Genomic DNA, 27,456 nt, shown 5'->3' with positions numbered 1-27,456 from the left:
GATGTCAGAGATTAGCCGGAGAAGAAACATGAGGAGAAGTTCCAGCTGCTGGATTTACTGGAAGCTGTAAGACAGAGCTGATGGATGAGGGGAAGAGAGATAAGGGTGAGAGGGTTGAAAAAGACCTAATTAACTTGTGTAAAATGACACTTTGACTCTTGGCTGCTGCGTCTGGTTGTTGTTTAAGAGTATATATATATACACACAGATGCTGTTCCCATAAAACGAGTGCACGCTCCAATCACGTTCACTTCTGGATGAGGTTCTGCCTGGAGGGATGCTGGAGAAAAGACCAGAGAGTAATAATACTGGGTGTATCTAGACCTTGTATCTGGGTTTGCTGAGCTCACTGGAGGAATTGTGTTGTGATCTGCACAGATTGGTGAGTCACTGGATGTAAATCTATCACAATTTTGTGGTTAAGGTAGTTTTAGTGGCTCTGATTTTGCTATTTATAGGTTTATGTTTGAGTAAAATTAACATTTTTGGTTTATTCCATAAACTACATCCAACATTTCTCCCAAATTGCAAATAAAAATATTGTCATTTAGAGCATTTATTTGCAGAAAATGAGAAATGGCTGAAATAACGAAAAAGATTTTCATATTCAAGTTTTAAGAGTTCAGAAATAATCAATATTTGGTGGAATAACCCTGGTTTTTAATCACAGTTTTTTTATGCATCTTGGCATCATGTTCTCCTCCACCAGTCTTACACACTGCTTTTGAATAACTTTATGCTGCTTTACTCCTGGTTCAAAAATCAAGCAGTTCAGCTTGGTTTGATGGCTTGTGATCATCCATCTTCCTCTTGATTATATTCCAGAGGTTTTCAATTTGGTGAAATCAAAGAAACTCATAATTTTTTAGTGGTCTCTTATTTTTTTTCCAGAGCTGTATATACCTAACTACAGTTTGGTAGTATCCATACTTCTTTTTTGCCTATAGGATTTTTTTTCTTTATTTAGTTGAGTACTTCTTGCTTCTCATAATCTGGATTAGAACATTACTCAAATGTTCACTATTCACTGTCTACCTGTAACTCTACCTCTTCACTACTTTACTTTAACTGATGCTCTCAAACACTTTATTAAGAGACAAGAAATTCAAGTAATTAACTCTTGATGAGTTCAGCACAGCTGTTAACTGAAAGAACTGAATTCCAGGTGACTCTACCTCATAAAGCAAAATTAATCCTGTACACTTGAGAAAATCATTGGGACAGTTTCTATTTTAAAGGGAAGATTGCTAACCTGTAGTTAATGTTATACAAACTCTCACACTCTTGTCTTTCGTCTGTGTACAGCGAGTACTGCCTCTCTATGGATCACTCCAGCTTCTGTCCCATTTTGCTCTTCATCTTGGCTTTAGTCTCAGTCACTTCAGGCTGCTTTTGTGATCATTACCCATGGAGCTCATGGACTTTCTGCACCAAAACTTGTGGTCAGGGGTCCCAACAACGTTCAAGGTAATTAATTACATGCTAAATATGTGCAACAAGAGACTACCCTTCAGTTACAGGCATTGAATACTAGTGCACCTCAAAAAAGTGACTTTGGACTTAATAAAACACAGTGGATCAACACCAGCAGATGACATGTCTCTCCAAACAAACCATCACTGATCATCAGTACATTTTACATTTAATTTGTAAATTAAGGGATCAGAGTCTGGAGGAAGAGTGGAGAGACACACTGTCCAAACTGCTCGAGGTCTAGTGTGAAGTTTCCACCAATCAGTGATGGTTTGGAGAGACATGTCATCTGCTGATGTTGATCCACTGTGTTTTATTATCAAGTCTAAAGTCAGTGCAGTTTTGTTTTCCGACAAAATCTTACAGCACTTCATGTTTCACTCTGCTACTGACAACTTTTATGGAGATGTGGATTTCATTTTCCAGCAGGACTTGGCACACTGCCCACACTGCCAAAAGTACCAATTGGTCTTATATCATTTTCTACATTTCTAAAAGACTTGTGATTTTTGGGGTTTCATTGGCTGTAAGCCATAATCATCAACAATGAAAAAATAAACACTCAAAATAAATCACTCTGTGTTTATTACATCTATATAATATATAAGTTTCACATTTTGAACTGAATTACTGAAATAATGATATTTAAATTTCATATATCACTACTTCTATGTCAGAAAGCAGCTTTACAGAAATCTAATATCAAGCACTTCATGCTTCCCTCTGCTGACAACTTTTATGGAGATGCGGATTTCATTTTCCAGCAGGATTTGGCACACTGCCCACACTGCCGAAAGTAACAACTGGTCTTATATAATATTCTAATTTTCAGAGACACTGATTTTTGGGTTTTTGTTGGCTGTTGGTAGACCTTAACACTGCCTAACTCGACCCAGACCAATCAATCCAATTAATTATTAATAATAATAATAATATTATTACTGTAAGCAAATTGCTCAGATTTTATGTTTGATCCATTCCTGTGTGTATATAAAGCATTAAGAAGCTTATTATCATGTGTATCTTTCTGTCATTATTAATATATGATCGATCACCAATCAGCCACATTTTGGCTGAGGCTTGTCCAACATTTACCCTAACTTTTATTATTCTTATTTTTTAGGAATGTGCGATATGACGATCACTGGAAAAAAAATAACTGTGCGACTCTGTGTAAGACACACGAGAGCAGGATGTGCGCTGTTGAGGAATGTCCAATAAACTGCCAGCTAACGGACTTCGGGCCGTGGTCCGAGTGCTCACCGTGTGCCAAAAAAATGGTAAGTAAAAAAAACTCCTGTTTCCTCTTTATCTGTTTTATTTACAGTGATAAATCCTCAAATCTTCAGTTATTAATTTACCGTCTCTGTTAGTTCAGGGTCAGGTCAGTCCTGACGCCGGCTCAGTTCGGGGGGCAGGACTGCACCCAGTCTCTGATGGAGGACCGGCCGTGCCACCCAGCCAAGAAATGCCAGATTGAAGCAGTTAACTGCAAGGACAAGTTCACCTGTGACAACGGTACTTCTTTTATTTTTATATATATTTTTTCTTTATCTTTTTATTTTTATGCCTTTTTTGTCTTTTTTGTCTTTTTATCTTTTTATTTTTTTATATTTTTATATTTTGTTCTCTTTCTCTTTTTATCTATTTGTCTTTTTGTCTATTCATCTTTTCATATTTTTGTCTTTTTTTTCCTCCTTATCCTTTTTTATCTTTTTGTATTTTTTTATCTTTTTTTTTTTTGTCTTTTGATATTTTTATTTTTAATTTTTATTTTTTTTATTTTTTTTAGCTTTTTGTCTGTTTGTCTTTTTATCTATTTATAAAATCGATTTATCTTTTTACTTTTTTCTCCTTATCCTTTTTTGTCTTTTTATCTTTTTATTATTTTTTAAAATCTTTTTTATTGTTTTATCTTGGTGGTTGCAACAATTTCCATTTAATATCTCAAGTTTGTGCAGCATTTCAACTTTTTGACATGATTAGAAACTGGCAGATGTTTTTCTTCAAATTGTCAACTGCCTAGCAACCACTTAGCAACCACATTAGTAATGATAGCAACTGCCTAGCAACCACTTAGCAACACCTTAGCAACCACTAGGAAAACGTTAGAAACTGCCTAGCAACCACTTTAGAAATTATAGCAACTGCCTAGCAACCACTTAACAACATCTTAGCAACCACCTGGAAAATGTTAGCAACTGCCTAGCAACCACTTAGCAACCATGTGGAATATGTTAGCAACTGCCTAGCAACTGCTTAGCAACCACTTTAGAAACAATAGCAACGGCCTAGCAAACACTTAGCAACCACTTTAGAAACGATAGCAACTGCCTAGCAACCACTTAGCAACACCTTAGCAACCACCAGGAAAACCTTAGCAACTGCCTAGCAACCACTTAGCAACCATTTTAGTAATGATAGCAACTGCCTAGCAACCACTTAGCAACACCTTAGCAACCACTAGGAAAATGTTAGCAACTGCCTAGCAACCACTTTAGAAATTATAGCAACTGCCTAGCAACCACTTAACAACATCTTAGCAACCACCTGGAAAATGTTAGCAACTGCCTAGCAACCACTTAGCAACCATGTGGAATATGTTAGCAACTGCCTAGCAACTGCTTAGCAACCACTTTAGAAACAATAGCAACGGCCTAGCAAACACTTAGCAACCACTTTAGAAACGATAGCAACTGCCTAGCAACCACTTAGCAACACCTTAGCAACCACCAGGAAAACCTTAGCAACTGCCTAGCAACCACTTAGCAACCATTTTAGTAATGATAGCAACTGCCTAGCAACCACTTAGCAACACCTTAGCAACCACTAGGAAAATGTTAGCAACTGCCTAGCAACCACTTTAGAAATCATAGCAACTGCCTAGCAACCACTTAACAACATCTTAGCAACCACCTGGAAAATGTTAGCAACTGCCTAGCAACCACTTAGCAACCATGTGGAATATGTTAGCAACTGCCTAGCAACTGCTTAGCAACCACTTTAGAAACAATAGCAACGGCCTAGCAAACACTTAGCAACCACTTTAGAAACGATAGCAACTGCCTAGCAACCACTTAGCAACACCTTAGCAACCACCAGGAAAACCTTAGCAACTGCCTAGCAACCACTTAGCAACCATTTTAGTAATGATAGCAACTGCCTAGCAACCACTTAGCAACACCTTAGCAACCACTAGGAAAATGTTAGCAACTGCCTAGCAACCACTTTAGAAATTATAGCAACTGCCTAGCAACCACTTAACAACATCTTAGCAACCACCTGGAAAATGTTAGCAACTGCCTAGCAACCACTTAGCAACCATGTGGAATATGTTAGCAACTGCCTAGCAACTGCTTAGCAACCACTTTAGAAATGATAGCAACTGCCTAGCAACCAGTTAGCTACACTTTAGCCACCACTTGGAAAACGTTAGCAACTGCTTAGCAACCATGTGGAATACGTTAGCAATTGCCTAGCAACCGCTTAGCAACACCTTAGCAACCACCTGGAAAACGTTAACAACTGCCTAGCAACCGCTTAGTAACCACTTTAGAAATGATCACAACTGCCTAGCAACCGCTTAGCAACACCTTAGCAACCACCTGGAAAACGTTAGCAACTGCCTAGCAACCAGTTAGCAACACCTTAGCAACCACCAGAAAAACATTAGACACTGCCTAGCAACAGCTTAGCAACCACTTTAGAAACGACAGCAACTGCCTAGCAACCACTTAGCCACCACTTAGCAACCGCTAGGAAAACGATAGCAACGGCCTAGCAACCACTTAGCAACCACTTTAGAAACGATAGCAACTGCCTAGCAACCACTTAGCAACACCTTAGCAACCACTAGGAAAACGTTAGCAACTGCCTAGCAACCTCTTAGCAACCACTTCAGTAATGATAGCAACTGCCTAGCAACCACTTAGCAACACCTTAGCAACCACTAGGAAAATGTTAGCAACTGCCTAGCAACCACTTTAGAAATTATAGCAACTGCCTAGCAACCACTTAACAACATCTTGTCAACCACCTGGAAAATGTTAGCAACTGCCTAGCAACCATTTAGCAACCATGTGGAATATGTTAGCATCTGCCTAGCAACTGCTTAGCAACCACTTTAGAAATGATAGCAACTGCCTAGCAACCAGTTAGCTACACTTTAGCCACCACTTGGAAAACGTTAGCAACTGCTTTGCAACCACCTAGCAACCACTTAGCAACCATGTGGATTACGTTAGCAACTGCCTAGCAACTGCTTAGCAACACCTAAGCAACCACCTGGAAAACGTTAGCAACTGCCTAGTAACCACTTAGCAACCATTTTAACTTTTCAACGTTATTAGCGTACTTTTCCAAGCCAACTTAAAGTTCGTTCACGAACTTTGCCTTTTCTAGTTGTATATGTTGTTTTTGTCTGTAGGCAGGTGTATTAAAGCTGTTCTTGAGTGCAATGGTCAGAACGACTGCTTGGATAACTCTGACGAGAAGAACTGTGGTAATATTAAGCGAGTGTGTGCGACGGACAGACAGTATGCTGGACTTCCTGGAGCTGATCTGATTGGAAACGGGTAAAAATCAGTTACAAATAATCACTTTATAAAAAATCCAAAACTATTAACTAGTGCTGTCAACATGAATGCATGTGTTAATCTGAAAACTTTAATGCATTAATCTTTGAAAAATTCAGTTCAGTTCAGAAGCTATTACATTTTATTTATGCTCATATATTAGTATATGCAGAGGTGGAAAAAGTGCTGAAAAATTGTAATAAAGTAAAATTACCTTTACTTTGCTAAAATTCTACTCAAGTAAAAGTAAAAGTACCCATCTAAAAATCTACTCGAGTAAAAGTAAAAAAGTACATTTTCAAGAACAAGTGGCATAGGTTTTTTCTTTACTGTCAAAAATGTATGGTCATATAGGTGACTAAACCATATTTTTATAGTTTTACAGGTTCATTTCATTGTTATTTCTTTACCCTACCATTGCTATTCTTTAACTGCTATTTACATGTTTTTTTAATAAAAAAGGAATTATCATTAAAAAAACATGAAATCATACGGGAGTTTGATGTATGTAGCGAAGTAAATTACTTGTGTCAAAATCTACTTAAGTAAAAGTAAAATGACCTATTTTAAAAACTACTTTAAAAATGACAAATTACTCATAAAATCTACTCAATTACAGTAACGTGAATAAATGTAATTCGTTACTTTCCACCTCTGGATATATGTACACAAACACACACACAGGGCTGATTGCAGGTTTCCTATCAAAGTTTTTGAAGGTGGAATATGGAACTACAATAAGTTTGCCCTCCTCCCCAAAATACAAGGAAATACTAGCATCATTTTTTTAAATCATTATTTTAATTGTGATTACTCACAGAAATCTGTTTGGATTTATACAATATGATTATTCAATCTCTCGGAAAGGAGAGAGTACATACAGGCAATGTAAAACGCTTTGTAAGAGGATAAATCTGTCAATACTCTGTAAGGAGTAAGTGAAGTAACAGGTGAACTCAATATTCAGGTGATTGACCTTCTGGTAATTAACAAAGTGAAGTGAGTGTGTGGTGCATACTGGGTATCGTAGTCTGGAGGTGTGAGAGAAATGGGAGTAAACATGACACATTATTAACATAACATTCACACCTTGAGAAGAAGAAAAAAATGGGCAATATTTCTATTAATCTTTTTACATTACTACAATTATTTTTAGGCTATTTTTAAGCAAAATTAATATAAATATAATTGAATTTTGCCAAGCTAACACTGAATCTTTTCTTTACATTTAAATACATTTAAATAAACACTTGTCTTAAGAAAAAGAAAAAGGGGTTAATAATGACATTTAAGGGCGATTAATTGTGAAAAAATCAGTGCTGTGGAATGTGTTGCAGATTTGATGCGGCTGCAGAGCAGATGAGGGGCGCAGTTCTGGACAATTCCTTCATGGGGGACGAATGCAATCTAAACCGCAGCAAATCAAACAGGAGGATATTCTTCAGAAGACCAGCCAACATCGAGAACTATGAGATCAACGTATATTCTTATAAAATTATAAATAAGAATCTTAAATAGCTTAAATACTCTTGTGTAGCTTTAACATGGCAATACAACTGATAATAACAGCGGCAGAGTTTCTAAAGGTCTTTTAAGTGTGACTGAAAGTGACTAAAATTAATATTTGGTGTAAAATATAATATATTTTATTATAATTGTTGTGTGTCACTTTAAATAAAATGAGACTTCCCTTATGAAAGATAGTAAATAGTTCATAAACTTGTTTACTTATGTTAATATTTAAGTTGTAAATAGCTTAAAAATTAGATAGAAGTTAAAAGTCATAAATAGAGGATAACTGAAAATTAGCTAAATATTTTTTTTAACATTTATCTTACATTGTCTTTTCCATCTATCAGCATTAACATATCTGTCATATTAACATATTTATTAATCAGTTATACCAATTAATTATTAATGTTAATTATTTAATCAGTAACTATAAAGACATTTATATTATTTACCTTGAAAAAGTTTGTAGTTTTTTATATATATATATATTTATTTTTCCTACATAAGGAATCATGTAGTCTCTTAAAATTATTTAATAAACCAAAATACTCTGTGAAGAAGCATTTAGATGCTCTTATCTGGGAGCTGTTAACTTGTGGTTTCTGAGGCTGGTAACTCTGTACAACAGAGGAAACTCTTGCTCTTCCTTTCCTGGAGCAGTCCTGATGAGTGCCAGTTTTATCATCCTACCGTTTTTGATGGTGTTTTAGTGGCTGCACTTGAGAATACTTTCAAAAGTTCTTAAAATGTTTCAGATTGACTGACCTTCATTTATTAAATTGTTTTTTAATTCTTTATTTAGTTGAGTAGTTCTTGCTTCTCATAATCTGGATTAGAACATCACTCAAATGTTCGCTATTCACTGTATACCTGTAACTCTACCTCTTCACTACTTTACAACTGATGCTCTCAAACACTTTATTAAGAGACAAGAAATTCAAGTAATTAACTCTTGATGAGTTCAGCACAGCTGTTAACTGAAAGCCTGAATTCCACGTGACTCTACCTCATAGAGGGGCTACTTTGAAGAATCTTAAATACATGTTTCTTAGTAGTTTGGATGATGTTAATATTAATCTACAATGCAGAATATTTTGAAAAATTTTAACTGGTACTGTAAGTGATCAAAATTATTAACAGCTATGTTAATATGACAAGTTTAATACTGACTGACTGATATTAATAACATTAATTACATTAGTCAACACATTAGTAAGCCAATTGCAAGCCTCTCATAAGGGTAGTCTTCTTTTAAAATGGTACCTATTTATTGTGTAATTATAAGTGTGAAATGGATTTATTCATGGTGTGTTATTTGGTTCTGATCCTGCAGGTGGAGGTAATTGAGGATATTAAAGAAAACCCCCCAGTGAAAACTGAACAGATCTCTCTGGGCTCAACAAGCTCGAGTCATGGATACAACCAGCAACAAGGTTACGACGTTTCTGTGCCCATCTTTTACCGGAATTTACAGCAGTCTCACGGTTCCGGATCCTTCAGCGAACAGATCAAATCATTTCAAAAAAAGGCAAGAAACATTGTTTTTTCTTGTTATTAACTGAGTAATATCCAGATTTGTATATTTTGTCTTTGTCTATTTTGACTGTGTATATATTTTAATATAGTATCGCGTTCAATAATGTTTAGATAAAAACAAAGTGAGTTTTTTTCTGTAAACTGCAGCCAATTCAAGCTGAAAATAAAATAAATAAGTAATAATAAAATATACAAATATACAGAATACAACCACAGAATGAATCTTTCCACATGAGAATTCATTAACAAATGAGAAGCTACTCCCTGCATCAGTTAGGGTTCATGTCGCACATACAGTAATACCATATGCATATAAATCCTAAAGCTATATTTAGAATATACAGCTCTGGAAAACAAATAAGAGACCACTTCAGTATCTGATTCAGTTTATCTGATTTTGCTATTTATAGGTTTATGTTTAAGTGAGTAAAATGAACACTGTTGTTTTATTCTATAAACTACAGACAACATTTCTCCTAAATTTCTAATAAAAATATTGTCATTTAGAGCATTTATTTGCAGAAAATGAGAAATGGCTGAAATAACAAAAAAGAGCTCAAATAATGCAAAGAGAACAAGTTCATATTCATGAAATATTAAGATGTCAGAAATCAATATTTTGTGGAATAACCCTGGTGGTTTTTAATCGCAGTTTTCATGCATCTTGGCATCATGTTCTCCTCCACCAGTCTTACACACTGCTTTTGGATAACTTTATTCAAGCAGTTCAGTTTGGTGGTTTGATGGCTTGTGATCATCCATCTTCCTCTTGATTATATTCCAGAGGTTTTTAATTTGGTAAAATCAAAGAAACTCATCATTTTCTCGTATCTCTTATTTTTTCCCAGCGCTGTATGTATGTATACAAATTGTATTAAGTACATTTCATGTATATTATATTAACAGTTTGCATAAGCTATTAATATATCACTATAGGTAACATACAGTATATGGAAACACCACATTGGTAAAGAGTCAAATGTGTCATATATTGCAAATTTTTTAGTTGTTTGTTAGTTGTTTTTTCTGATATCTCTTTGCAGGATTCTCGATATTTCAGGGCACACCAGGTTATAGCCACAGCAACGTTCAGAACCAAATCCTCTGACCTGTATTTATCAGCTCCGTTCCTGGAGTTCCTCAACAGTCTTCCTCTGGAGTATAACTACCCCCTCTACAGGCAGATCTTTCAGCTGTTTGGGACGCATTATTTCGCCTCTGGGACTCTGGGAGGACAGTATGATCTGCTTTATCAGTATGACCATGAAACGCTCACCACTCAGGGTATATAAAAGATCTGCGTTATTGGAGAAACTGACCATAGTGTGGATGTTAAAACTGTTGTAAATGGCGTATCTTCAGCGCTGATTAAGAACATCTATGATTTTCAGGTGTGACAGAAGAGGAGGCCAGAAACTGCATAAAAGAAGAGTTTTCCCTCTTCGTCTTCGTTTACGCTACATCCTCAAATAGCAACAGATGTGGAACCAACAAAAAGACCACCTCATACCAGGGTGAATAAAACTTCAAATTACAATTATTATATAGTATAGGGGTGTCATGATGCACTCTGCTCACGATTCGATTCGAATTACAATTCGGTATATACAATTCTTGATTTTCTAACAATATTTTGAAAAAAAATAGCTTAGATTTCCAGATTTACACTAAGGCTGGGTGCAGCAGCATTAGCATTAGTGGCTAACCGCTAGCGTTAGCTGCAGTTAGCGCTAGTAAATGCCGCTGACAGTGCTAGACTGACAAAGCCTGAGTAATACTCACCTCTCGAAAGAGCTAGCACTTAGCCTATTTAGCAGCTAATGCTAATACTGCTCCAGCAGTGCTAGCCTGGGGTTAGCAGCAGGCTACATGCCGATAATACTCACCTCTGAACGGCAAAAGAGCATTCACGGCTAATGCTAATACTGCTGGAGAACTAAGCTGAAACTCCTGTATAACTCTGTACTTCAGCAGAGTAGCTTTACTGCTCCTTAACACCTGACTGATAATATTCATACATAATGAGCACCGGATTATAAGGTATACTGTCGATTATTTGGAAAATAAAAGGATTTTAAGTGCGTCTTATAATGCGAAAAATATAGTAATTACTTTTTTATTTACTTTTAATCAAAATTAAAAGTATAATTGTCTAAATATACTTCATTACTCTAAATAAATATGTTTTTGTGTATATTTACTGAAGTATTTACTATTTTATGGTGACTTTTTACTTAAATTCAAACATCTCACTTTTAACTTCACTACATTATTGGAAATCTTGGCTTGGATGGAGGATCTGTGTGTGATTGGCTTCAGTCAAAAATGACTGACATATCCTCCGCCCTTTGCTTACGCCCACTGGCTCTCTGCCCTGCACTAGCGGGATTGCGACCTCTGGTGTTCAAACAATGCAAATGCATAACATTTCATAAACAGAACATGGAATCATATGTTCCACAATGCCCATCATCACATTTTTCCATTGTAATACATGACGTGACAATGCTTTTTACACCCCTATTATTACATCTAATCCATCTGAATTGTCTGTAAAACTTCCTATAGGCCTGTGCTTTTGTAATGCCAAAAGTTTGCATACCTGTCTTCTCAATCAATCTATGTTTTTGAGGTAGAATATCTATTTTTAAATTAAGAGGAAAAAAGTTCATTAGAAAAACACTCATTATGTTAAATTCAGAGCGATGTGTGAGATTTCTATCTTATGTATCTGCTTCAGGATCGTTTGTGCAGACGTCTGAGAAATCTCTCTCCACTGTAAAGGGAGGAAGATCAGAATATGCTGCAGCTCTGGCCTGGGAGAAGAGTGGAGCTCCTCCAGACAGCACTGTGTACAAAGACTGGATCAAATCTACTATAGACAACCCAACTGTCATAAATTACCAGGTCAGAACTCATACTCATTCTATTCATTCTAAGTTATACTGTTTAAAAAATCTGTTAACCACTAAAAAGTGTAATTTTCCATAAAAGTTTAGTACTTTTAGATTAAAGTGTAAAAAAACTGTCAGAACGTAGTATCTCTAAATAATGAAAAAACTTGGTATCTAAAAAAAAAACTTAATATCTTAAAATCATCGTGTCAAAAAAAGCACTAAGCATCTCAAAATAACGACTTTTTATTTTAAAAAACAACTCTAAATAATGACTTAGTATCTTAACAAAATGGCTTAGTATGTCAAAAAACAACTTAGTATCCTAAAATAGCGACTTTATATGTCAAAATAACCAATTATTAATTTAAAAATAATTACTTAGAATCTCAAAATAATGAATAAGTATCTACTAAGTAACAACTTAGAATCTCAAAATAATGAATAAGTATCTACTAAGTAACAACTTAGCATCTCAAAATAATGACTTTTTATTTAAAAAAAACAACTTAATATCTCTAAATAATGACTTAGTATCTTAACAAAATGGCTTAGTATCCCAAAATAACAATTTTATGTCAAAATATCCACTTAGTGTCTCAAAATACTATGTTGTACCTCAAAATAATGACTTAGCATCTCAAAATAATGAGTTAGCATCTCCAAAAATACTATTTTTTTTAAATAACTACTTAGTATCTCAAAAAAAATGAATTAGCATCTCAAAATAATGACTTAGCATCTCAAAATAATGAGCAAGACAATGGGCTTCCATACCTTTGAAAGTGAAGAGCTGTTAAAATTCAGGTAATTTCTGTATTCCACATCACATGACACATTTAGATTTATTTTGCCATGTTTTTTTAGAGAACAGAATTACAGGACAGTAATTTTTTTACGCTAAAGCTAACTGTCTCTCTGTATCTCACAGCTGTCTCCTCTGGTGGATCTGGTGCGAGGTTTTCCCTGCGCTGTGACGAAGAGGCGGCACATGGCGAGGGCTCTGGCTGAGTATCAGGCGTCCTTCGACTCCTGTAAATGCGCCCCGTGTCCAAATAACGGCCGGCCTGTACTGTCCGGGACGGAGTGCTTGTGTCTCTGTCAGACTGGAACTTACGGGTCCAACTGTGAGAAACGAGCCAAGGACTACACCTCAGGTAGATGGATGTACTTGGTGTTTTGTGTGTATGTGTGTGTGTGTGTGTGTGTGTGTGTGTGTGTGTGTGTGTGTGTGTGGTAATGATGTAGTCCTGCTGGATCAAAGATCTTAATGTTTTTAATAGGATTGTGTATCACCGCTGACTTCCTGAATTGCTAATTGGTCCTAATTGGATGTAATTTCTGTTTCGATGTAGGGATATTTAAGTAGAGATGCATAAATACTAATACTAATATTCGGTATTTACAGTTTAAAATAGTCTAATGTGTAAATTTACTGTGTCCTCAAAATAACTTAACACATACTCATTAATGTCTAAACCACTGACAACATAAGTGACTTCATCCCTGGGGCTCTGAGTGGTTCAGTGGTCTAAAGTGCTGCCACTGTAATCGGGAGATCGCTGGTTTAAATCCCGGTCATGCAGCTTGCCATCAGCTGCCGGAGCCCTGAGAGAGCACAATTGACCTTGCTCTCTCTGAGTGTTTACAGTAGATGAAGCTCTTTCCCCTCATCACTCCTAGGGTGATATCGATCAGTACAAGGCATCTGTGAGCTGATGTATCAGAACCGGGCTGCTGCCCTTTCCTCCGAGCACACTGTAATGCTACAACACAAGGAGGGCAAAGACTAGCACATGCCTCCTCTGATACATGTGAGGTTTCGTGAAGACTCCGCCTCTTTTTAAACTGGTGCTGATGCAGCATTACTGAGTAGCATTGGAGGAAAGCGCAGCGACTCGGTTCTGATAAATCAGCTCACAGACGCAGCCTTGTGTTGTTCAACATCACCCTAGGAGTGATGAGTAGAAAGAGCGCCATCTACAGTACCCACCCTGAAAGAACAAGAATAATCATGCTCTCTCAGGACTCTGGCAGCTGATGGCAAGCTGCATGACCGGGATTCGAACCATTAATCTTTTCCGATCATAGTGGCAGAGCTTTAGACCTCTAGACCACTCAGCGATAGATGGTTCTAACCCACCCCGAGATCTCTAATGTTACATGTTGCTGATGTGTTCTATCTCTTCTTCTTCAGAGGCAGTGGATGGGCGCTGGAACTGCTGGAGCTCATGGACTGACTGTGACTCTTCTTTAAAGAGATACCGAACTCGATCCTGCAGCAACCCTGCTCCTCAGAGAGGAGGCAAATCCTGCGAGGGAGAGAACCGTCAGCAGGAGGAATGCACCATCTCTATATTCCAAGAGTGAGTCTAAACAGAAACTTATAAAACTGTTGTTTTAAAAATTATGTGATTTTAGAGCATTTATTGGTCCGGTCATTATCATACATTTACGCAACGTAAAAAGACAGTCGGTGTCCCACAAAGCAATGCAATATATAATATATAGGAATCATTAAATTAGTTTAGCTAATGTCTTAATTATAAGCACATCTTCCTTAAACGACAGTGTTGCACATCTTGTCAATCTATCAGCTTTATGAATTAGAGTCACCTGGAATTCAGGCTTTCAGTTAACAGCTGTGCTGAACTCATCAAGAGTTAATTAATTGTATTTCTTGTCTCTTAATAAAGTGTTTGAGAGCATCAGTTAAAGTAAAGTAGTGAAGAGGTAGAGTTACAGGTAGACAGTGAATAGTGAATATTTGAGTAATGTTCTAATCCAGATTATAGCAAGATATACTCAAACAAATATGACTTTAAGAAATGACAGTCAGTCAATCCAAAACATTTCAAGAACTTTTATTCACTGTAGCGGCTAAGGCTAATACTGGTCCAGTCTCGAGTCTCGGTGCTGGAGAACTAAACTGAAACTCCTGTATAATGCTTTACTGCTCCCAATACCTGACTGAAAGAATTTATACATAAAGAGCACCGGATTATAAGGCACACTGACTATTTTCTGGAAAATGAAGGGATTTTAAATGCGCCTTATAGTTCGAAAAGTACAGTAAATGTCCACCCAACAGCTGATGACTTTTTGTGTTTTTACACAGGCAGAATGTGTGCATTAACGATGATGACTTCGTAACCGAGGGCGACAGTGAGAGTGAATTGCCTCCAGGAGCGTCAGGCTGTCCCAAACCAAAGCCTCCGGCTAACAGCTACCTGAGAGTCAGTGATCTCACTCTCTCTTCTTTCTACTGGAGCAGATTTAATGCACCCGTTAAGAAGTTCTGAAAAATCACTAAAACACATAATTGTGCACTTTTCTTCATTTCTTCATTCTCTTAGTGAAAACAGTAGATTAAAGTATGCTAAGCATTATTATGCTATAGTGCACTAAAGTGTTCTTGTAGCCACATTATTATAAATCAGTATATTTGAAGAGTGCTAAAATATAACAACTCTTTTGTACTTATTATACTTTAACAATATAAAAATAGTACAAAAGTCTTACTTAAATTGTGCTAAGTGTACTTAACCGTACTATAATTAAACTATATACTTAAGTAATTAACTCAATTTAAACATTTAAACTACTTCACGTATGTAAATATGCTTACATTAAAATTATAATACATTTAATGAGTATTACAGCTGTCACTATTATACACCAGGTATATTAGGAATTGATGTTAAATATATTTACATTACAGTACAAATATATACTTCCTGTCTTTTGTAAGTAGCACACTTCTAGTATACTTCGTTGGGTATACAAATATATTTTAAGGTACTGCACTACAATTTTCAGCATGTTACACATTTACTTTACTTGACATTTGTTTAACACTGTATTCTGTCATTTACTTATATTTGTATTTTCCTAATTATAATTACAGAGCATTTACATGCATTTTACTATTATATGTGTATATATATAGTGTAATACCTAAATATATATAAAAAAGTATATACCAATGTAGTCATTTAATTTACTTTCTAAAAATGTTGCATGATACATTGTACTTTAAGTATTTAACTACTGTAACAGTTGTTTTTAACATACTTTGCTAAACATGTATGTACAAAAGTATATTTGTAAATAAGTATTTTAGAAATATATACAATTACATTAAACTAAAAGTGTACTTCATAGTTGTCTGTTTATTTAAAATACACTATATTGTACTTTTTAAAAGTATGATCAAATTTTACTTTCAAACATTTGATGAAAGCATAATATTAATGTACTTTTAATATATTTTAATTAAGTACATAAATCTGTTAGTATATTTACAGCATACTTAGACATTTCTCAAGTATAAATTTCTTTCACCAGGGTCTTTTTTCCATATTACTTTTTTGCTCAATGTTTGTTCTTAACCCTCATCCTGTGTTTTCTGTCTCTCCTGTTTAGATTAATCAGAGGCAGTATGATTATGGAGCTCATGAGGAGTTTGTGTGCTTCACTGGATTCCAGATGGAGGGCTATCAGCTCATCCGCTGTCTGCAGGGCGGCACTTGGCAGGAGCCTAAGGGACGCTGCATAAGTATGTCTATAAATATCAGATTAAGGCTAAATGTTTAGATTTATATGACATAAAAACAAAACATTTTAGTTTTAAAGTAGTTTTAGAGTTACAGTACCAGTCAACAGTTACATACATCTCCTAATTCAATGTTTCATTCAGTTTACATAGTAAATGAATAGTGAAGTGATCTATCAGACTATGAAGGAACACATAAGGAATCATGTAGTAACTTAAAAACAGTGTTAAACAAACCTATATATATATATATATATATATATATATATATATATATATATATATATATATATATATATATATATATACTCTGTAAAGAAGCATTTTATTTCTGAAGTTATCCTGCGTAACAGTGGAAAGTCTTGCTCTTCCTTTCCTGGGGCGGTCCTGATGAGAGCCAGTTCCATCATCATAATGTTTTTGATGCTCTTTGCAGTGACTGCACTTGAGAAACCTTTTAAAAGTTCTTGAATTTCTTCTTTATAAATTGACTGCCCTTCATTTGTCTTAAAATATTTTTTTCTTAACTAAGGTTAAGTAGTTCCTGCTTCTCATAATCTGGATCAGAACATTATTTAAATAGAGCTATTCACTGTATACCTGTAACTCTACCTCTTCACTACTTTACTTTAACTGATGCTCTCAAACACTTTATTAAGAGACACGAAATTCAAGTTATTAACTCTTGATGAGTTCAGCACAGCTGTTTACTGAAAGCCTGAATTTCAGTTGACTCTACCAGGAACATTTTACTGTTTTACTTGTACTGTATTTATGGCAGTTAAACAATAAAAACTAGAAAACTAGAAAATGTGATTGCATTTCAGCAGTGCTAAACTGTGCCCACAAACTTTTGGCACAATGTTGGAGTCTTAAAAACATATGGTAAAAATAGTGCAGGGCAAAAGCTTTGCATTTTTATATCTAAACAAATAATTAAAAATCAATATTGTGTTTTTTAGAATCTATATTGCAAATCTAAATATTGCGATGCATCACTAAACTGATATTCTTATTCACAGTACTCTCAAAAAGAACAAATGGTCCTGGAGTTGATATGTTAAACATAAATTACGTTCAGAGTTAACGAGACATAAAATATATGTAGTAATAATAATAATAAGAAGAAAAAGAAGGTTTAAGAAGAACAATGGTGCGATTTCCTACTGCAATTATGTACATTAAGTACATTGAGGGCAACCCTCATTTCCAATGTAGCCGAGCATTTACAGAAACAGGGATTGACATGACAGAACGTAATAGCTTAATTTAATTATTTTAAATTATCACTAAATCAAATATAAAAATATACAAACAAAAACAATACAATTAGAATAAAAAAAATGATGAAAATTAAGATCAAAAGAAAATAAGATTAATACAACAAAAATGAGTTAAAATGAGCTAAAACTAACTTTTACATAATACAATAAAAATACAAAGGTACCACTTTAAAATAAGACTACCTTTATAAAGGGTTTATAAATGGTTTACAATCAGTTTATTAATGGTTACTAATTAGGTTGTAAATGCCTTAAAATCATTAATAATCAGTTATAACACATACGTAGAAAGGGCAACAATATTATATAGATGGCTGTGGGTTCACTATTTGGCAAACAACAGGTCACTCTTGCCCTTTCTACGTATGTGTTATAACTGATTATTAATGATTTTTAAGGCATTTACAACCTAATTAGGTACCAGTAATAAACTAATTTTAAACTATTTATAAACCCTTTATAAAGGTAGTCTTATTTTAAAGTGGTACCAATACAAATTAAAAAATGAACTTAAAAAATTAAATCAATAATAAAAAAATAGTAATAATAAAAGAAAATAAAAATAAGTCAAAAAGCCTTAATACAAAACTAAAAAAGGAAATAAAAAACTAAAAGAAAAAAATACAATTAAAATTAAAAATAATAAATAAGATTGAGTAAAACAGGTACAGGCTGTCTGAAGGTGGTTAGATATTAAATGTTTAAAATGTTTTAGTGACACCAGTGAGCTTTAGTGAGTTTTAGAGTTTTCTGTAGTGAATTCCAGCTCTGGTGCTCCGTAGCTAAAAGCAGATTTTCCCATTTCACTAAAAACTTTTGGAACCTGGCAGCTGATCCAATCACTAGTGATCAGCGAGTCTGATAATTACTGTTTTTTACATTTATCAATGAAGTGATGTATTCTGGTAAATGACCGGGAGTGTCTTATAAATAAAAATCATTCAGTGTCTTTTCCTTCGTAACGTTAAAGATGGCCAGTCATCATACTGCAATAACAACTAAACAAGAGATGAAATTGTCTGGAAGGGTCTCAGTTGTTGATACCTTTGACCTGACTGGTTGTAAGAAGTCGAAACTTAGACTTGGATTTGTGGTGCGATCCTTCATTAGTTAAATGATTGATGTTTATATTTCTGTTAATGTAAACCCATCTAATTCATTCACACCTGAGATGAATGCATGAAACTCTTAATTGTAACGTCATGATACTCATTAAGGCCATACAGCCATTCATTTGAAGCCTAGAGGTGTGAATTGGTACGAAACTATCAGGGTAAACATGCTACGACATCATTGTAGGAAGTCAAAGGTAATGCTGCAGTTGGTCTGCAGGTTTAGGTTCAGCAACAGTATGTGCTGAAAGAATGAGGTCAGCTGACTACCTGAATATACTGAATATAAACCAGGTTATTCCATTAATGGATCATTTTTTTCTTCCCTGATGATACACATGGCCATATTCCAAGATGATTTCAAAATGTCACAATCCATGGGTCTGGAATTGTGAAAGAGTTCAGGGTTCAGGGAGCATGAGATCATCATTTTCACACATGGATTGAGAGAGTTCACCACAGAGTCCAGATCTTAATCTCACTGAGAATCTTTGGGATGTGCTGGATGGAGAAGAGCTGCTTTGTGCAGTGGTCAGACTCTACCATCATCAATGCTGCTGGAAGATCTTGGTGAAAAATTAATAAATGAATGCAACACTGGATTGAAATAAATCTTGTGACGTTGCGGAAGCTTATTGAAACAATGCCACAGTGAATGCATCAAGCAATCAAAGATAAAGGCGGTCAAAACAAATATTAGAGTGTGTCCTTTTTTTATTTGACACTGATCATAAAGTAACACATTATTCCAACAGTCTATTTAACCTCATTTACAACTGTGTAGAGCATAGCTTGTTAGCTTTTATCCACAACACACAAAGGTCAGAGTGATGTAGAGTTAGCATTTAGCTAACTATATAACTTTTCAGACAAGAGAAGCTGCGTCTGTGGTTGAAGGAGCTAAATTTTAGAGCATTCACATACATCCAAACATCCATACGTCCAGTTGCTTCTATTGAAAGTAAATTATGTTATGAAGCTCCAGTTAAAACTAACATGCTGGGTGGTTTTTGTTAGGCTTAAAAGCTAATCTACTGGTACAGGAGCTCAGGTGTGTGTATTGAATAAACCACACAAGTATGTGTGATGTATCAATATGACATTTAGTAGATTAAATGACCTAAATCAAGTACTAAGTTTGCAATAAGTGATTGATTCTTATAATAATAATAATACTTTATCATTTTTGCAGTATACATGATGCTTCTTATGCAGTTCCAGGATATTCAGAAAGATTTTGATGATGTTTTCCTTTTATTTCCAACCAGAAAAGACATGTTCCAGACCTACAGTTCCAGAGGATATAAACATAACCCCAGACAAAAAGGAGCACAGCGTCGGACACGATATCACGCTGAGATGCGCAGACACTCGCAAGAAGCTGCAGGGACCTCGCAACTACGTCTGCACCAGTGCACTCACCTGGGACCCACCTATCCCTCCCAACATCAACTGCAATGCTGGTACTGTTACTGTCCACGTTCCAGACTGAGACACGTTCAGAGTCACTCATTCACACAATATGGGCAGTACTTCAATTAGGGAAAATTCATGCACCCAGGTTATACTGTACCGTTAGAAATATATGTGTTTTTTTAAGTAAGGTGCTGCCACTATGATCCGAGGATCACTGGTTTGAATCCAGGATCATCAGTGGTGATTTTAGGTTATTGTGGCCCCTAGGCTTTACGTTTTGTAAGCCCCCCCCCCCTCCCAAACACTTCTACACACACGAAAAAATAAATAAATAGTAATAATGCTATTTATATTAATGACGTCAATCACTTAATCTTAATTAAAATCATGATTTATCATAATTAGATGATTTTTAAAATAGAATATTTTAAAGAGAGCTTTGTATTTAACTGAGAGCTTTAAAAGGAAAGAAATGCTTATGTTGCAGCATATTCTACCTTCAACAACCTGGAAATCAGCTGTGTGTGAGTGAGAAAGAGCGAGTAAACATCTGAGAGTCTTCAGCACAGTGATGTATGTCTATAGGTAGCTTAAACAGGCACTCGATAAACAGCGCGACAGCTGAGCCACCACTCACACACTGACACTGAAAACTCATAATTTTCATCATTAATAAGGTCTTTGACTGAAGCGTGAAGCTAGATGAGGCGTGGTAAGGCGAGGCGGGCTGGTTGGGTGAAAATTAACTAATTAAAAAAAAAAAACGGGACCAATCAGTGGGGCTCAATAAGTGCATGGACCCTAAGGCTGCAGCCTAGGGTTGCCTGTGCATCCTCCCCTGCAGAGCATCAGCAGCTGGAGTGAGAGAGAACAGAATTGAACAATACATAATCTCTCTGGGTGGGTAGGTGGTGCTCTCCCCTTATCACAGTGTGATGTTGTTCAGCACAGGTGTCTGCTAGCTGATGTATTAGAGCTGGAGATCTGGCGCTTTCCTCTGAGTGGGCTGTAATATTACCTAGTGATGTTTCATCAGCAGCAGTTCAAAAAAAAGGGTGGAATCTGACTTAATAGCTGCGGTCCAATCTGAAGGGAGCTGCCCAACTAGGCAGCATTTTCAGGCAGCATAGGCACGCTCCCGAGAAAAGGACTGTCCCATTCGGAAGGTGGCATGTGCTGCCTACCTGGGCAGCTGCCTTATTTTACCCCGATTCTGAAGGCAGCGTGAGATGTATCCTTCACGGCGAAGGCAATCCCATGATGCATTTAACCAGCTCAGAGTTCCAGCGCTCAGATTTAAAAACATGGCGGACGGAGCCGGCACTGCGAGGGAGTTTCTGTACAAATGTAAGTAATTCCCTCCTGTATTTCCACTCACCGCTGCGTGGGTTTATCAAACTAGCATATTTTAGACTGTTTTAAGTTGTTTTCCATCGTTGTTTTCGCCTGTACTTCATTTAATGTAAGACCTGACCGGCGGAAGCTACCGTTAGCTTATCGCGCTAATTTACCGGGTAAGCTAACACGCATCTAGCCGACTTACAGAGTACCAAACGCGGCTGCAGCGCTGAGGAAACCCCCGCTAGGAAACAAAGACACCCTGGCCGTCCAGTGTAAAAAGTTTTAACTGTTTTAAGTTACTGTTACGTATAACTAAGTGATTTACTGTGTAAATAGTGTAACACTGTAGAATAACCTGTAATTCAGTGATTTAATGTGTAAATAGTTTAATTGTTAGAGGGAATAACTAGAGTTACCTGTAACTGAGTGATTTATTGTGTAAATAGTGGAATTATGAGCGTGTTCTCCATAAACCGCTGTTACTAATTCAGATTTATTTTTTCCACAGGGATGAACGTGGGCCGGGGAAGGTGAACGCTGGTCAGACCGGCTGGAGGCAGCGTTAGCTCCCTTTATGAATATATATATTTTTTCTTTGAATGTAATAAAGTTTTCTCTCTTAACATTATTATTTTTGCTTGCTGTGTGTTTATTGTCACTATGCTTATTGTAGTATCACATCTCAACTAGTGGGTATGGGTAAATAAAAAAAAAATAAAGTTTATGAATCATGTGTTTTATGCAACTAAAAGATAAAGATATAATAAAAATTAGCTGACTGTGTATGAATGTACTATTGTGTGAAACGTAGCTTAGTTTGATAATTTAGCTCTGGCTCATACAAAATATTTATTATATTATGGTTTCATTACTCATGCATTTCTACAAAGCATCTAATCAAAAATAAAATAAATGCATGCATAAAACTGACCATACTCTGAGAATGAAGTGAGGAAAAGTGTATAATTAAAGTAAATCATGAATATTTAAATATCTGTAATATTTGGATGAGTAAAAGAGAAATAGCTGCCGCTGCACTGAGATTTATCCCGAGGTAAGTGATCATTAACTTTAGTTATTTATAAACAAGCTCACGGGCACAGCGCGCTAGACGTGATGACGTATGCTGACTCCAGAGCGTGTCCCGAACGCGCTGCCCTATAAGATCCCTTATGGGTGAAAATGCTGCCGAACGAGGGAGCTGCCTTTGAAGGCAATGACTACCTAGGCAGCTCCCTTCAGATTGGACCGCAGCTTATATGTATCCTAGTGTAAGAAAATGACATGTAACACCAGCCACCAGCAGAGGACCTGGAGTAGAGATCTTCTGCCCGAACCCGACCCAATGGCCGATGTGTCAACAGGACACTTAGTAGATTAAATGACTTAAAACAAGTACTAGGTTTGAAATAAGTTATTAATTCTTATAATAATACTTTAATAATCTCAATAGGAGAATTATTATATTTTAGACTGCCTTACTAGCTACTACAGGTGTGTGCAATCAGTAGCTAGTGAGCGGGAACAGAGTAGCGTCACGTGATCAGTTGTGAGTGAGAGTTCTGGTCAGAGTGCATGCTGGGAATTGGAGTCCAGAGGAAAAAGTTCATGGGACATGGCAAAAGTCATGGCACCTGACATTAGTCTTACTGTAAATCAAATTGTATTGGTAAATTGATGAGTATTGTCTATGCAAGGAATAAATCTTTTTTATATGCGTTTGAACAGATGTGCAGCTCTTTGTACAAGACAGCAGATGTGATAAAGGACAGCAGCATGATGGCTCCAAATGTGTCTGTATTCCTCGAGAGGACTGCAGGTAAGACAATTACCATGGTGTAGCTTAAAGCTTAGCTTAAATTAACATTATGACCACCTTCTTCACCTACATTCTGTACCCATTATCCATTTTCCAGCTCCACTGATCATAAAGAATCACTATGTTCCATAATACACATAGTCGCAGGTTTGAACCTCCACTCATGCAGCTTTGCCATCAAGCTGCCGGCGCTCAGAGGGAGCAAAATTGGTCCTGCTCCCTCCGGGTGGGTAGATGGCGCTCTTCCCCACATCACTCCTAGGGTGATGTCCACAGCACAGGGCGTCTGTGAGCTGATGTATCAGAACTAAGTCGCTGCGCTTTCCTCCAAGTGTGCTGTGATGCTGCTCGGCTCGAAAAGCTCGAAAAGAAGCGGTGGCTTACTTCACCTGTGTCCTAATGAGTGGGTTGGGTAATTGGCCGTGTAAATTGGGGAAAAAATGGGAACAATTTGAAATAAAATTATATATAAAAAATAAATAAATAAAATAAAATTTGAAGGTAAAAAGTGACTATGATGGAGAGTATGATTTCTGTATAGGCTGAGATCTTATAATGTGATAATATTATGAATATTATGATGAATATTAAAAAAGTTTTGGATGTTAATATGGTAGAAATCTATACAGATATCATTACATCTCCTAAAATCTTGAACATTCCTGGAATTCCTGCGGTGGTTTTCTATCCTGTTGGTTCTGAGTATTGAAGAACAGGGTAAAAGTAGGTGGTAGATATTAAATTATGCTGAGAAACAGATACATGGGTGATGGATACACAGAAAAATGGTCACAATGTTATGCTTGATCTGTGTAAAATAATGTTTGTGTGTGTGTGTGTGTGTCCTTCAGGAAATATAATGAAGATTTCTGCGTTTTCGACCCAGCAACTGGCAGCATGAGGATGATGTCCTTCTGTGCTTTTCACGCTGGGCGCTGCCATGGAGATAAGCTGTACTTCATGAACGATGGGCCGTGTGAGACGAGCGAGGCCAGACTGGACTACGCCAAGTTCAGAGCCAGCATGTCCGAAATAAGCTCAGTGCGCGTGCCCTGCGGCTCAGACACCTGTTACGAGTGGGAGGTCTGCCATCAAAGGACAGAAGGTACACCTGTTCTCATCATTAACATATACCTACCATATACCTACCATATACAGTGCCCTCCAGAAGTATTGAAACAGGGAGACCAATCCCTTTTTTCAGCTATTTGACATTAAAAGATAATTAAAATATGAAACAAAAGCTCAATATTTCAGCTTTCATTTCCAGGTATCTGGATCTGATACACAGTTCAGAGGATAGCACCTTTTGTCTCTTGTGAGCAAAAGGTGAGTATTGTAATAAATAAACATAATTATGTAAAAAATAAACAAATTAATAAGAAATAATCTTAAGTTGCAAATCCCTTGCAGTAACTGCATCACATCTGTGACCCACTAACAGTGATGAGAGTAACCGCGCTGAATAATAATATTTTTCAGTAAGGAGTAATCTAACTAATTACTCTGACTGTAACTATAACGCCGTTACCATTTCCGACACCCCGTTACTGCACATTATTTTAGCCGCATACCTGTCAAGTCTCCCGATTTGGTCCGGAAACTGCTGTATTTTACCCCTCTTTCCCGCGGCCCTCCCGTATTAGTATTTATGACCGTATTAGAGATTATTAAATCTCTTAACGCCAATCATGGTGCCAGTTCAAGGAGAAAGTCCTACCTTTGAGGAGAAACAGCCAATCAGCTTGCTGGTTTTGCGGAGCACAGAGAAGGGTCGGTGTGGGGAAACTTGACAGGTATGCAAGTAAAGTAACGCAATAGTTACTTTTACTGGTTACTAGTTACTTTTGTAGTGGAGTAACTCAGTTACTAACTCAGTTACTTTTTTGGAGAAGTAACTAGTAACTATAACTAATTACTTTTTCAAAGTAACATGCCCAACACTGCCCACTAACATTATTTACCTTCTGCATTCTTCTTCTGTGAAGCTTTTCCAGGCTGCAGTGGGTTTTGGGTCATTATTTTACTGCAGTTTGGTTTCATCTCTCTTTAAATTCACATACAGTTTTATTTACATTCTGATTTCGTTGTACATTATGTACATCATTAGTTGTCACTAACAGTTGTTTCAGGGTTTTTCTTTACAGAACTCACAATGTTTCTGCAATCAACTGCTGTTGTTTTCCTTGGTCTACCTGTTCAACATCTGTTGCTTAGTACACCAGTGACGACTTTCTTCTTCAGGTCATTTTTATAAAAAGCCATAAAAACTTGTGGGAAAACTCGTGGGATAGCAGTATGTTGTTAACTTAGGGGACAGTCTGTTACTTTGGGATCACCCATGCCTATATGTAAGTTGGGAGGTGTTATCTTGTGAGCAAAGTTAAACACTGGCCAGCATGTGATAAAACATTTATTAAAAGGTTTATTTACAGCAGGAGGCAAATTAATATATTGCACATAAAAAACGAATGCTTAAAAAACATTTTCTATGGTACAGAACTCACAATATTTCTGCAATCAACTGCTGTTGTTTTCCTTGGTCTATCTGTTCAACATCTGTTGCTTAGTACTCCAGTGACGACTTTCTTCTTCAGGCCATTTTTAAAAGGAGCCATAAAAAGGCAATTTTTTCCAAAATTGTGGACACAAGCAGGAAATAAAAAGTGAAAATAAAAAATGATAACCCTCACTCCAGTCCTATTACAGTTTACTGATATACTGATGGAAAGTGAAGTAACAGGATAAGCAGAAGCATCAGGTTATAAAATGAATCAATTACATGACCCCACACGTGGCACAGGGAGCAGATAGCTTCCAAACCTGCAGTGAATCCAACCACACCATAGTCTGTTTAAAGAGAACCCCAGACCACAGGTTTCAGGAGCACCCAGGACTGGTACTCTGGACTGATTGTTTCCAAGCTCAAAAGTAACTTTTATACTCGACCAAATGTATTTAAAAATCCCATCAAATTTCTTAACAATTTCTATGCTTCTCTTTTCCAGGTTCTTCATGTGGATGTATTACAGCCAGAGACTGCCCGATCAAAGAGAACACCTACTGTCTGAATCTTCATTTGCTGCGGCGCACGAAGAAAATGAGTTTGTGTGGTATGGGTGCTCTGAAGTGCGGCGGATTTAAGTTTGAAATTCTGAATGAAAGTGAATGTGAAAGCTCTTAATTCTGTTCATATTCTAAAATCAGAATAATCTGTTTAATCTAAAACATGTAGTACCTCCTCCAGATACTCTGTACTGTATGCATAACTCTGTATTACTATATATTGCATATATTGCATAGTTTTCAGTTTGTTTGATCTTTAAATTACCTTAAATTACATATATATGTGTGAAATGTGTTTGTGGCGTACGATTATTTGGTCTATTAAAGTATGATTTGGACAAAGTCTTAGTGACTAAAATGGTACTGATTATAGTACTGATAGTATTGTATTATTGATGTTCAGTAATGATTTAAAACAATATATATGGCATATTCCCCCAAATCGGTGCCATTTCTGTCCCCAGGAAGTTTAAATTAGTTTAAAATACATTTTATTATTAGGCATAGTTTCTCGTACATTGACCTAATTGCAAAAGTAAGATTATGTCATTTTAAAAAAAATAATAAAAACTACAAAGATTGTTACCTGTCAAAAATGAATGCCAGTAACAGGATTGAGTTCCAGTAACAGGGCTGAGTATTGTCCCCTGGTTTATTGATTCATTAACGTGAATATTAGTTCATGTAAACCACGTTTTCCAGTTCTATTTGGTTCATTATTTATACATTTGTGTATTAAATTACATGATAATAAATTTTATCAATTTCAGGTTTGGGACTTTTGTGACGTCAGTAAGTGGTGCATTCTGGGTATTGTAGTCCAGACACTGGAGATGAGCGTGGAAGAGATAGGAGTGCTTTTTGCGCCAGGCGTG

General features: G+C 36.3%; 1 protein-coding gene and 1 long non-coding RNA gene across 2 annotated transcripts; both read left to right on the top strand.

The window, feature by feature from the left end:
• Positions 1 to 24: 24 nt before the first annotated feature.
• c6 (complement component 6) lies at positions 25 to 27,350 on the top strand. Its single transcript, XM_022675933.2, has 19 exons — positions 25 to 105; positions 209 to 382; positions 1,306 to 1,467; positions 2,597 to 2,753; positions 2,847 to 2,991; positions 5,900 to 6,047; positions 7,385 to 7,526; positions 8,893 to 9,087; positions 10,139 to 10,379; positions 10,487 to 10,609; positions 11,836 to 12,002; positions 12,921 to 13,146; positions 14,187 to 14,355; positions 15,108 to 15,225; positions 16,415 to 16,547; positions 20,208 to 20,402; positions 23,425 to 23,515; positions 24,367 to 24,620; positions 26,524 to 27,350. Exons 3-19 carry the CDS (start codon positions 1,322 to 1,324, stop codon positions 26,697 to 26,699), a joined length of 2,826 nt encoding a protein of 941 aa, XP_022531654.2. The 5' UTR covers positions 25 to 105; positions 209 to 382; positions 1,306 to 1,321; the 3' UTR covers positions 26,700 to 27,350.
• Positions 21,424 to 22,324, top strand: LOC125782419 (uncharacterized). The gene is made up of 2 exons (XR_007425091.1): positions 21,424 to 21,702; positions 22,205 to 22,324. It is a non-coding gene; the product is annotated as an uncharacterized LOC125782419 (long non-coding RNA).
• Positions 27,351 to 27,456: the final 106 nt, after the last annotated feature.

Source organism: Astyanax mexicanus, chromosome 17, assembly GCF_023375975.1.
Source record: "Astyanax mexicanus isolate ESR-SI-001 chromosome 17, AstMex3_surface, whole genome shotgun sequence".
Classification (NCBI taxonomy): Eukaryota; Metazoa; Chordata; class Actinopteri; order Characiformes; family Acestrorhamphidae; genus Astyanax; species Astyanax mexicanus.
This window is presented reverse-complemented; position numbering and strand designations above follow the sequence as displayed.